This window comes from Taeniopygia guttata, chromosome 4 (genome assembly GCF_048771995.1).
Source record: "Taeniopygia guttata chromosome 4, bTaeGut7.mat, whole genome shotgun sequence".
Lineage (NCBI taxonomy): Eukaryota > Metazoa > Chordata > Aves > Passeriformes > Estrildidae > Taeniopygia > Taeniopygia guttata.
In genome coordinates this window covers 69,879,274-69,889,829 of record NC_133028.1, presented here as the reverse complement: position 1 = coordinate 69,889,829, position 10,556 = coordinate 69,879,274, and the positions used below count along the sequence as shown (strand labels likewise).

At 49.7% G+C, this 10,556-nt stretch overlaps 1 protein-coding gene across 1 annotated transcript; it reads left to right on the top strand.

The window, feature by feature from the left end:
- Positions 1 to 1,732: 1,732 nt before the first annotated feature.
- On the top strand, positions 1,733 to 9,816 carry AREG (amphiregulin). Its single transcript, XM_030272246.4, has 6 exons — positions 1,733 to 1,929; positions 2,501 to 2,677; positions 5,253 to 5,436; positions 5,889 to 6,047; positions 7,557 to 7,659; positions 8,552 to 9,816. Exons 1-5 carry the CDS (start codon positions 1,887 to 1,889, stop codon positions 7,642 to 7,644), a joined length of 651 nt encoding a protein of 216 aa, XP_030128106.4. The 5' UTR covers positions 1,733 to 1,886; the 3' UTR covers positions 7,645 to 7,659; positions 8,552 to 9,816.
- The last annotated feature ends 740 nt before the right edge of the window (positions 9,817 to 10,556 follow it).

Here is a 10,556-nt window from a genome sequence, read left to right as displayed (position 1 = left end):
TCTCTGCCTCTGGAGAAACTCCCCTCACATGCAAATGATCTCTGTGAACTCCAAGCACTGAGACTTACAAAGGTCTTGCAGGAAGGGAAATTCCAGTCCAAGGGGGAAAGGAGGAACCCTGTGAATCCCCTGACTGTCCCCCAAATAGCCCAGGAGCTGCTTGTTGACTGCCTGCAGAGCTCTCTGACGTGGGGTTGCAGTGAGGATTTGCCTTTTCTCTGCTGTGCCTCTGAGGACAGACAACAAAGGGGATACACGACAAAAACCCCAGAAGTAAAGTGTCAGCTTATGCCAGCGCTTTCAGACAGTGTCTGTTGCGCAAAAGGACAGTCAAAGGTTTGCTGGAGCTGTCTCTGTCATCTTAACAACTGAGTGACTGATTCAGCATCTCCTTTTCCAGACCTCTTTGGCATTGCCTCTCAGAATTGGCGTGACATGGCAAAGGCACCAGGAACCACATATCGTGTGTGTGCCCGTGGAAGAAGGGAGAAGGTTCAATGACTGAACCACTTGGATCTCTGCCACCTCGAGCAAAGGCTCCATCAGCTTCCTGAGCTGTGAGTAACATTCTGTCCTCTTTCAGTTAAAAGGTCCAAATCCTGCTTTCCCAAGGCAGAATTGCTGCCTGCTGCTCTCCCAGCTTGCTGTGCCATGAGACCGAAGCAGGGGGTACCAGTGCCTTCATCCTTGACTCCCTGGGCTTCTCTGGGTTCCTATGCTAGACCAGCACGTTACAACCTGCTGCCCCAGTTCTTCTCCCCTCAAAGCAGCAGTTCCTTCTACAACTACCTGAAAGGAGGTTGTAGCGATGTTGAGCACCTGGTCTCTTCTGCTGTGCCTGCAGTGAGAGTACTAAAATAAGTGGCCTTAAGAGAGACCAGATTGGATACTAGAATAATGTTTTCACCGTTTAGGTGCTCAGGCACTGGAATTGTTCACCCAGGGAGGTGGTGGACTCACCATCCCTGGAGGTGTTCAAGAAGCATCTGGATCTGGCGCTGGGCAATATGGTTCAGTGGTTTGGGGTTTACAGTGGCAGTGCTGGGTTGATGGTTGGACTCGGTGGTGTTACAGGTCCCTTCCAACCTTGGTAGTTTGGGGATCTTTCAGCAGGTCTGCTTCCCGCTTCTTCACACAGCAGCCCGGAGAGGTGTCCGTGGGGAGGTGCCCTCCGGGGAGTGCACCTCGGGGCAGGTGTCCTGCGGGCAGCTGTGAGTGGCAGTGCCCCCGAGGAGCACATTTGACCCTGCCCGATGGGTGGGTGCTGCCGCTTACTCAGCCCTTACTCATGAGCCGCTCAGAGAGACGCAACCAGCGAGGCGAGGGGGGGGAAGGTGGTGTTCATTACCGGGTTTATCGCTGGAAAACACTTCTCGGGGAGATGCGGGAGAGCAAGGAGCACGGAGCCAGCCGACAGACGGGTGTGCCCGCAATAACTCGGCGCTGTCCCGACTCCGTGCTCCCCGCGGGATCCAGGCTGCCCAGGGAAGCTGTGGGCGCCCGATCCCTGGAGGTGCTCAAGGCCAGGCTGGTCGGACGGGGTTTGGAGCGACCTGGTCTAGTAGAAGGTGTCCTTGCCCGTGGCAGGGGGTGGGATGAGGTGGTATTCAATGTCCTTTGCAACAACAACAAAAAAAAAAAATTATTGTGAGATTCGGTGTTTCTATCAGCCTGTGATTCTGGGATTCTACGATCCCGCCCCGCCCCGCCCCTCTGACGCCGCTCCACGTCCGCGCCCCCAGCTCCAGCCGCCCATAAAGTGGGCGGCGGCGGCAGGCGGCTCCTCATGGAGCGCAGTGCGCCGCCGGCACCTGTTGTGCTACGGCGACTCCTTTTTCCCCCTCCTTCTCTCAGTGTCTCAGTCGCCACCCGCCCCGGGACGGACGATGAGGGCCGTGGTGCTGATGGCGGCGCTGGCCGTGCTGGCAGGTGCGGGATTTGGGGGGAGACCGGGATTCGGGGGAGACCCTGAGGGCTTGTGGGGGGGGGCTCGCGCCTGAGGGCAGCCCGCGCGCGGCGGCCGTGGGCGGGAAAGCGCTGAGGCGCGTGAGGGACGCCGCGGCCGCTGAGGGTCCCCGCGGTGCCGCTGAGGGACCCCGCGGTGCCGCTGAGGGACCCCGCGGTGCCGCTGAGGGACCCGGCGGTGCCGCTGAGGGACCCGGCGGTGCCGCTGAGGGACCCCGCGGTGCCGCTGAGGGACCCGGCGGCGCGGCTGAGGGACCCCCGCGGCGCCGCGGCGCGGCTGAGGGACCCCCGCGGTGCCGCTGAGGGTCCCCGCGGTGCCGCTGAGGGTCCCCGCGGTGCGGCTGAGGGTCCCCGCGGCGCGGCTGAGGGACCCCCGCGGTGCCGCTGAGGGACCCCCGCGGTGCCGCTGAGGGTCCCCGCGGTGCGGCTGAGGGTCCCCGCGGCGCGGCTGAGGGACCCCGCGGTGCCGCGCTCGGCGGCGACCCCTCTGCCCGCCCCCGTCCCGCTCACGGCGTCCTCTTCCCTTCCCTCAAAGCGAACCGAGCGGCCGCCGGGTCCTCGCCCAACGCTACGGAGCCGCAGCGGCACGAGGAGCGGGAGCCCGGGAGCCGCGAGGGCGAGCCCGTGCCGGGTCCTGACTACGAGGAGGATGAGGAGGAGTACGAGGAGGCGCCGCCCGTCCACCAGTACATCGTGGACGACTTGATCCGTGGTGAGTCGGCGGCCCTGGGACTGGGATCTCGCAACTTGCGAGTCCCAGCTTACGCCTTTTCTTGTAAGCGCTGCTATGCTTAGCTCGTCGACTTTGGAGCAAAAAAAAGTGCTTGTGCTTGAAGCTGCTGCTTTGGAAATAGCTGTCAGGGGTGGAAACCTAGCGTTTCCATCATGTACCCAGGGTGTGTGGAAGCTATCGGCCAGCCGGTAGGTTGCTGTGTGAAGCTGTATTTCTGATAAACCTCACAGGAGGACTGTAGCGACCACCTGCTTAGTGTAGAAGCATCCGTGGAATTTATAGGTGCTCTTTGGCCCTAAAGGTTTGTTTTACATCAAGTTGTCTGTCTTGCTGCAAGAATTTTTCTGGGTAATTTTTGATGGTGGCTTATTTGGGTTAGAGTCAACTGAAGTTTTCTTGGGAAAGCAGATACTTAAATCCCTTAAGTGGCCACAGGAAAGTTTGTTAAGCATCTTTAGGCCAATGCTTCACTGTCAATAGCTGTTGTGTGTATTTATTGTAATTTTCCCACTTGCTGAGCTGTGAGGAGATCTGAGCATTCCACCTTACTGTGGGAATGGGAGTATTTTGTTGGTTCTGGGCTGAGTGTAGATGCAGTACAAGCCAGGTATCTACAAGTGATTTGAACCTCAATAGGTGTGAGTAGGCTGGTCCCATTGCCTCCAGGGTGAATCTGACTACTGATTTTCCTGCAGAGGCACCCTGAGACTTGAATGTGACTAAAGGACCTCTTAAATTAAGTGAGAACACGCTCTCTGTGGTCACTTAAGGGAATTGGTGGACTTCTGCTGAAGTTCCTTGTGAAGGTCTCTGGGGAGCCGCACCTGTTGGTGTGATCTAGCAGCTTAGCCTGTCAAACTACTGGCTTGGTGACTGAAGTGTTGACTTAACTGCACAGAAACCAGACTTGTTACCTAAGGTGGTTGGTTTGTAGACCAGCTTCTCTGCTTGGCGTGAGGTTTATCTGTGGATAAACCTTGAAGCTGTTATGATTCAGCTGTGGATGGCTTTCCTGGCCATGCAGCCTGCAGACAGGGACACAGAGATGGAGCTGACAAGCTGAGCCTGGGAGAGGGAGGCAGGGAAGCAGCCTCAATTATGAAAGCGAGAACCTAAAGATCAAGTCAGACGGGATGGAACAGGGGCCTTTGACTGTCAGGAGTCGGCTCACACTTCCAGGCACAGGAAACCTTGCTGCAGGAACGGTGTACCTTGTTTGCATATTAATATAGCTCATACCGTTTTAATCAGACTTCTGGTTGCTGAAGGCATTTTTGCTTTTAAGTAACTTCAAGCCAGGCTTGTTGCTCTAGAAGTGAAAATGATCAGCTGTCTAGACAACAGTGACCTACACCTTGTTTCTTTGAATGGGCTCTCAGCACCAGAAATACAGGGTTAGGAAGTAGTTAGATCCAGTTGTGCCCTATTGTGGTGACTGCCTGTATGCATAGAGCTGTGGCTCAAATATTAATCACCCAAAAATGATTTTCATTAGGTCTTCAGAGCACAAGAGCAAAACTGAAGCTTGTTGTAAATAGCTCTGCTGTTTCCTAGGCCCTGTTTAAATCCCCCAGGTAACTGTTGCTCCTGAGCAGCCCTGCTGCACTGCCAGGGCTGGTTTAGGGCTAGAAGTGCAGGGGGAGGGTTCTTGGAAAAGCTTGCTGTGCCATTAGTCCAAAGTAGTGCTGTTGAACTTGGATTGCTGAATGGGACAACTCTGGAGCTTCTGACCCTCAGTCAGCGGCTGGTTTGTTCTCCTCAGCGAAAGGAACGTGATTGCCCTTCCTTAAATCCAAGGGCTACTAAGTCACCAGGATTTTAAACCACACTCTTCTAGAGGTTTGTCCTAATTGAGATAATGAGGGGCAGCAGTAAGCGGCAGAATAAATAGTCTGACTGTTGCAGATTCTTGCCTTCACTCCTTCCCTGCACTCAGCATCTCTCACAAAGTAGGAGAACTGGAAAGGAGCTCTCTCCTTCTGAAGACAGCACGGCAGGTTGTTTAGGAGGAGCGAGTATGCCAACCGGGATAGCAAGCTGCTTTGCCTCGGCAAGTGCCCAGGACTATCTAGCGAGTTACAGTGCCTTTCATCACTGATGCAAATGGAGAGTTTAGAGACATTAGCCAGGCACCTGAGTCCATACAAAACTAGAGGATGGCTTGGCTTACCACGAACTCCCTGTTCTTTACAGGCCTTTGCTTGAAATTGTGCTGGTGCTCTCAAGCGTCTTAAGCTATGGAAATGCTGCGGTCCTGCATCTCTGCTGCTTTTCATCTTTGGTGGCTCTTGGTTCATCTGCTCCTACTGCCTCTGGTCTGCATGGCACAGGACTTAAGGGTAGCAGAGTTGTGCTTCAGTGAGTTGCTGAGCTTGCTGCCTTTGTGCTGGGTGTGAGATGCCCAGCAGCATTCTCACTTGCATCCTATGCTTCCTGGTCACAGATTCTCCTGTGGTGATGGTTCTCCTTGCTCTCACCAAATTCTTCGATTCAATTTTCTCAGAATTGTGCTTTCTAGCACTTCTATACCAAGTCATCGTTGTCCTCTTTTCAGTTGAACCTGTGGTTAAACCCAAGCCAGCAAAGAGGGGGGGAGAGAAGAATGCTGGCAAATCAAGAAGAAAGAAAAACAGAGGGAAAAACAAGAAGAAAGGGACACCCTGTGAAATGGAATTTAAAAACTTTTGCATCCATGGAGAATGCATATACCGAGAACATCTCCAGATGGTGACCTGCAAGTAAGTTACTTGTAGCTTGTGAGTTAGGTGTCATTGCCATGAGACAGAGGCATATGAGGGCTCACAGGAAAAAAATCAGTGTCAACTTGGTATAGGTCCGTCTCCTGCCGTATTTTGACTGAGAATCTTTCTGCCGTGTAAATTAAGTGATGATGGAATCTGAGATGCATAACAAGCCACTGAACTCATCAGTTGGTCATAAACTCAAACCAAAAGAATGAAAAGGCGTGTCTTTCTGGAACATCACACCCAAACTAATCTCGACTTGTTGAAATGCTGACAAACCTTGTGCTAGAGCAGTGACTGCATTTCACGAACCTGCTCTGAAGTGAACACCTTAAGATTCATGGGAAACTCGGATCATGTCTAAGTCAGGTCTGAGTATGTGTGGGTGTCCTTGGCTCCAGACAGCACAAGAGCTGATAAGAACTTGTGTTAATATTTACTTGCAGGTGTCATCAGGATTTTTTTGGTGAGCGCTGTGGTGAACAGTTCATGAAGACTCAAAAGAAGAATGATGTGGCAGACTACTCAAAGACTGTGTTGGTAGTGGTAGCTGTGCTGCTCTCAAGCGTCAGCTTCATTACTGTACTTATCATCGTGATAGTGCAGTAAGTATTATCCTCTTTGGTGTCTGTCTTCCTTAAGTGTGAGTGGGGCCTGTGCCCAATAACCCCAGAATGCGCATGGCTCATTTGAATTACCTTTGTGAAAAGCAGCTGGAAAGGATGAGTTCTTATCCCAGCTTGGATATGTCTGAAGGGTAGAAGCAAGGTCTGTGACACTTATATTGTAAACCAAGAGCCTTTCTGCTCTTGCCAGGGTAGTTAGTGTGCTGCAGAACAACAGCAGGAAGCCCAGAAGGAGAATTAATGCTGACACAGCATTACCTTCCCTAATCCTGATGGAGAAACCTGCAAGCAGCAATGTGATAGCCTCATGCATGGCTATTAGCCAGCAGCTGCATGCACAGGTGGAGGGTAGGAAATGGTGCTTGGAGAGTCCATCTGTTAATGGATGTTGCTGGGCTTAAATGCTTACACTTGGAGGGGAAGCAAGTGGGGAGGCAAATGCTGGTGGCCCCAAATTCTGCTTGCTGTTAATAGGAAGGGAACACTATTTCAGCTGAACCAGCTGCTGCAGGTCAGTGTGGTGGGTTGTCAGAATCTGGGGTCCTGGTGAAAATAAATTCAAAGAGCTTTCCTGGGTATGTGTCTCAAACCATATAACAAACTAAATATAAGCAGTCCTGCAGTTCTGTCACTGCAGCTCCAGCACCATAGAGCTTGGGATATTATAGTAACTCCAAGGTTCAGTCTAAATTTAGATCTTGATGAAGCACATCATCTGAATTGGGTACATGCTGTACCTTTTCCTGCAATTCAGGAAACAAGGTATGCTTTGTCATTTCAGTGTTGCTTCATATTTAACTCTGAACTTGAAGAATGCTGGGATGAACACTTGTTCTCTGAACACTGCCTCATTCCTTGCTGCTAGGAGAGATAACCAGTTCTGTAGTGCTCTAAGAGCCAATGATTATTGGTAGTTTCTGAAGTGCATTTGCTTCATGTTCTGAACTCTCACAAGGTGGGAGCATGCTAATCTGTACCCTCTCCAGAGAAGCTGCTTGGAATAGTCATTAGAAAACACTGAAGAAACTGGGAGGAAATCAGTAAGGAGCTTCCTTATTACGTATTCAAGGGACGGGGACCAGATTTGAGCCTGCAGGGCTCTGCTGTGGAAAGGAGGAAGGCAGTGTGGTCTCTGCAGCTATAAATTCAAGCTGCTAGGAAATCTGTCACCCAAAAAGTCTCCTGGTGCTTTGCTCAGTCCCAGCAATAACTTCTCTTCAGCTTGCTCCCTAATCTAGTTTAAGCCAAGAAGTTCTATCTTTGTGAGGCACAAGTGTTGACATCTAGTTCGGGGGTTCCTTGATTTTATCAGAGGATACTGTTTGATGCTGAATGCTTAAAAACTGTCTTGCTTGAAACTCCCTGGTGCCAAGGAGTTGCTTGAGGATTCAAAACATCAGTCTAAATGCTGCAGAGAATGGGGTAGCTGGTGACAACAGGATGTGCATCAGGGTTCAAAATTATCTCTAACATGCCATAATTCCACAGGGTCAGGAAAAAGTGTCCTCAGTATGAAGAGAAAGAAGAAAGGAAAAAACTCCGACAAGAAAACAGAAATGGCCATGTTGGTGTGTAAATGGGGAGAAAACAGGTATGAATGCTGACTTCAAACACCTTTCAGTCCTTCCAGCTTGTATGGGAATTGCATGCTTGTTTTGCAAAGCTAGTGTTTGCTTTTCATGCTCCAGGTGGCTTGGTTTTCTCAAAACCACCTTGAGTTGTACAAGTTGTTCAACAGCTCTGTTAAATTTCTGACTGTGTTAAAGACCAGGTGAGGCTGGGAAGCTGTATTGAGATAAGTGGAGCTGTGAAGAAAAAGTTCTGAATATCTGGACAGAGGCAGATGTAGTGCAGGAAACAGTGGTAGACTTCAGTAATGGAAGATGGTGCCACAGCATCATCACCTCTTAGAAGAAAAGTACTGAGCATTTTCATACCTTTTCTGCAATGAGAGTTTCAGGAAGTTTCTGGTGCTCAGAAGCTGCAGACCAAAAAGAAGCTGTGAGTTCTGTGAGCACCACAGATAGCCTCTGAGTCAAGTTTCATACTATCACAGTGACTGAGGCCCAAAGCTCATTGGCATATATGGATTGCTCCTGGGTGTGATCTAGTGGATTTTACTGAGCAGGCAAGTTGGTCTTTTCTGAGGCCAGGCGTATGTAACAGCAGACTCAAGGACCATAACTGGAAAGGAGTTACACTACAAGCTGAGGAGGAAGCCATCAGAGATAGTCCTGAAAAATTCTGCCAGATCTCTGAAGTTTTGCTTTGCCACATGCCAGCTATAGATGTTTTCTAGCTTTGTCCAGTGACAACTGGAGGGTTTTGCTCAAAGCTTACTTGAAGCTGAAGAGTGTCTGGCAGTGTCCTTAGGTGGCTGCACATCCTTAAACTACCTGCTTTGCTCAGTGGTTTGCCATGGTGCTAGCACAGGGTGCTTGTGTCTTGGGTGGTGATTAATGTGCCTGGTCTGCCCGTTACAGAGCAATTCTGAAGTGGCCATTGCCAAGCTGCAGGGTACCTCTGGCTACCTGACACATCCACCTGGACACTGTGGGCTGGAGCTGTTGCCACTAAGCCCTGATTCATCAAGAGAGAGGCTGCTGCAAGGAGATGTCAACAGGCCACTTGCTGCTGAATCACTTGCTGAGGAGACCAGTTTTCACTGCATCTTGGCACAACGATGTGGAAGGAGCTGGCTCATTGGAGGACAGTACTTGTTATCAAAACCTGCTGGAGACTACTGCTACTGAGCCTTCTCTCTCTGCTAGAGCACCAGTCTCAGCGGTTGTGTGGATGGACTTTGTTCTCTTAGCAAGTCTCCTTTGGCAGCTGTAACTCTGAGGGGGAGAACCTGTTACTGCTTTCAGGACCGGGTAGAAGGGAGAAAATTCCCTTCCTTCCCTCTGCCAAAGTGAGAAAGGGAAGAGGTTGGGATGGCTTCTCTCCCTAGACCTCAGCGGATGAAAAACCTAATTCTGTTGTCACTGTGCTCCCTGTCCATATTGGCTTCCAAGAGCTTCATCTGTAGTTGTGACTTGCAGGGCGTTGGTGACAGATCTTTGTCAGCCGCACCTGGGCTGTGTTACTGTGTGTGTGGAAGTAATCCTTCTGAGTTCTGTGGGACTCGTGGTGTGAGTGGAGCTGTCCATTTGCGTGTGTGCTAGCCCAAGTTAATATTAGTGTCCTCAGGATGCTGGACAGTGGATGCAAGATCGGAAGCTTTGCATCTACAGGAAAAGATCCGTGCTCCAACCAACTGATAAGGTTGGACCCATCTCTTTTAAACACAAAGCTACTTCTGTGAAACAGATACTTGTTGCTGCTTTAAGCAGCACTTAAATACAAAATGATTCACATCAGATCCCATCAGCTTAACTTGACTAAGAACCTGTTCCCTTGAAGAATTTAATTCAGGCACTGATGCTTTGCAAGCAGTGGGCCTCCTGTGCTCTACCTTCAGGCATGAAGAACTCATCTTACCTCAATCTTTTCTGACCCAGGTGTCCTTGGTTTCTTAACTGTCCATGCAGTCTTGAGTACAGAGTATTACTTGAGTTCAGTTTCTTCTTGGAAGAGTGACTGTTTTCTGTATAAACAGAGCATAATTCTTCTGGTAGCAGAGAAACACCATTAATTGTCAAGTTGTATCTGTAAATGTGTAAATATTTATTACTATATTTAATATTTAATGTTTCCATAACAAACTTATTTATTTTATAATTAAACTTTTTACATAACCTAATAATGGTAAGGGTTTTTTTCTTGCTCTCAGGAGTACATGTAAACACTTGAAAATTAGAGCTTGGTTTCTCCTCAAAGCAAGAATTTCAACACTTGGGAGCACGAAGAACTGCAGTGGTGTGCCAGGAATGGGCTTGGTGCTCTTACAAGAGTGCAAGCTGTTTGTAAACAAAAAGTATAAATGCAAGTACCTGTTTGGGTAAGAAATGCATTTCATTCAGCTACGAGGGATCTTCTAGTTCTTGAATTAGGGCGAGGCTAAGTCAGCTCTCTCATTGGCAGTGAAACTTCAAACTGAGCTTTGAGCAAATGTAGCCCTTTGCACTTGAGTCAAGAGTCAGAGTACTGAATGGCAAGAGCCTTTCATCTCTGTGTAGACAGAGAGAATTTGGACAGCAGCTTGAAACCTGGTCCTAAATAAATGAGGAAAAGCAGCATAGCCTCAGGTCAGTTACTCCCTAAGCAGAAAGGGAGCCTTTGCCTCCACTGTCTGCTTGGAATTTCTTTTCTTCCTTGGTATTTATTAGTCCAACTTTGTGTTAATGTTCTATCTAAGCACTTCTAGCAGTGAGCTGGGGTTTAAGTTCAGAGTTGCCTAAAAAAGTTTCAAGGAGGAGAGTTTGGCTTTATACAGTTAAAAAGAAGGGGATGGAGAAGACTGTGTTGAGGCCCTTTTTTCATAAGCATCTTCAAGAGGTGTTGATGGCTGGGACTTAACTTGAAGCAGAGCTGAAGAAAAACCCC

Bases quoted from the DNA above. Each gene is read 5' to 3' on its own strand.
- AREG (XM_030272246.4), top strand. From the start codon at position 1,887: ATGAGGGCCGTGGTGCTGATGGCGGCGCTGGCCGTGCTGGCAG. The intron at 1,930-2,500 runs GTGCGGGATTTG...CTTCCCTCAAAG, and splicing joins GGCGCTGGCCGTGCTGGCAG to CGAACCGAGCGGCCGCCGGG. The intron at 2,678-5,252 runs GTGAGTCGGCGG...TCCTCTTTTCAG, and splicing joins CGTGGACGACTTGATCCGTG to TTGAACCTGTGGTTAAACCC.